The sequence below is a fragment of the Eurytemora carolleeae genome, unplaced genomic scaffold (genome assembly GCF_000591075.1).
Source record: "Eurytemora carolleeae unplaced genomic scaffold, Eaff_2.0 scaffold488, whole genome shotgun sequence".
NCBI lineage: Eukaryota > Metazoa > Arthropoda > Copepoda > Calanoida > Temoridae > Eurytemora > Eurytemora carolleeae.
The window spans coordinates 262,884-264,407 of NW_019396397.1; the positions used below are offsets into that span (position 1 = coordinate 262,884).

Below are 1,524 nucleotides of genomic sequence, written 5' to 3' on the forward strand. Positions count from 1 at the left end.
ACTGGACTCCTGAGATAACGAACCAAACCTAGAAATGGGAAACAAAATCGTCAAAAAGAAAAAAGAAGAAGAAGAAAAAACGCAGGAAAAAAAACAATAAAATAAATAAATAAAATAAATTCGAGGCATTTCAGAAATTACTCAATTAAACATTCGACACCTTGATTGATAAAATGATATTCATCAAATCTGAGAAAGGGGTTTCCACTTAACCGGGGCATTGAAAGGGGATGATTTTATGGAAGTGGCGAAAGAATGGAAAGGACTGATAGGATAGATGGTACACCTAGGACGAATAGGACTGATAGAATAGATGATACACCCAGGACGAATAGGACTGATAGGATAGATGGTCCACCTAGGACGGATAGGACTGATAGGATAGATGGTACACCCAGGACGAATAGGACTGATAGGATAGATGGTTTACCAAGGACGGATAGGACTGATAGAATAGATGGTACACCTAGGACGGATAGGACTGATAGGATAGATGGTACACCCAGGACGGATAGGACTGATAGGATAGATGGTACACCCAGGACGAATAGGACTGATAGGATAGATGGTACACCCAGGACGGATAGGACTGACAGGATAGATGGTACACCCAGGACGAATAGGACTGATATAATAGATGGTACACCCAGGACAAATAGGACTGATAGGATAGATGGTACACCCAGGACGAATAGGACTGATAGAATAGATGATTTACCTAGGATGGATAGAACTGATAGAATAGATGATACACCCAGGACGAATAGGACTGATAGGATAGATGATTTACCTAGGACGGATAGGACTGATAGAATAGATGGTACGCACAGGAGGAAAAGGACTGATAGGATAGATGGTACACCTAGGACGGATAGGAATGATAGGATATCCGGCACACACAGGACGAATAGGACTGGAGGGATATATGGTACACCCAGGACGAATAGGACTGGAGGGATATATGGTACACCCAGGACGAATAGGACTGGAGGGATATATGGTACACCCAGGACAAAAAGGACAGAAAAGGCAGATGGAACACCTAGGACGAATAGGACTGATAGGATAGATGGTACACCTAGGACGAATAGGACTGGTAGGATAGATGGTACACCCAGGGCGAATAGGACGGATAGGATAGATGGTACACCCAGGGCGAATAGGAATAATAGGATAGATGGCACACCCCGGACGAATAGGACTGATAGGATAGATGTTACACCCAGGACGAATAGGACTGGGAGGATAGATGGTACACCCAGGGCGAATAGGACGGATAGGATAGATGGTACACCCAGGGCGAATAGGACTGGTAGGATAGATGGTACACCCAGGGCGAATAGGACTGATAGGATAGATGGTATACCCAGGGCGAATAGGACTGATAGGATAGATGGTACACCTAGGACGGATAGAACTGGTATGATATATGGTACACCCAGGACGAATAGGACTGGTAGGATAGATGGTACACCCAGGACGAATAGAACTGGAGGGATAGACGACACACACAGGACGGAAAGT

General features: G+C 44.6%; 1 protein-coding gene across 1 annotated transcript in view; it reads left to right on the top strand.

Annotated features, from left to right (window-relative positions):
• Window positions 1-255: 255 nt before the first annotated feature.
• LOC111702419 (sialidase-like) overlaps window positions 256-1,524 on the top strand; it is a 4,263-nt gene continuing 2,994 nt past the window's right edge. The window contains exon 1 of the mRNA XM_023474094.1: window positions 256-1,522. Within this exon, the coding sequence (XP_023329862.1) occupies window positions 256-1,522 (1,267 nt within the window). The remainder of the gene's footprint in view (window positions 1,523-1,524) is intronic.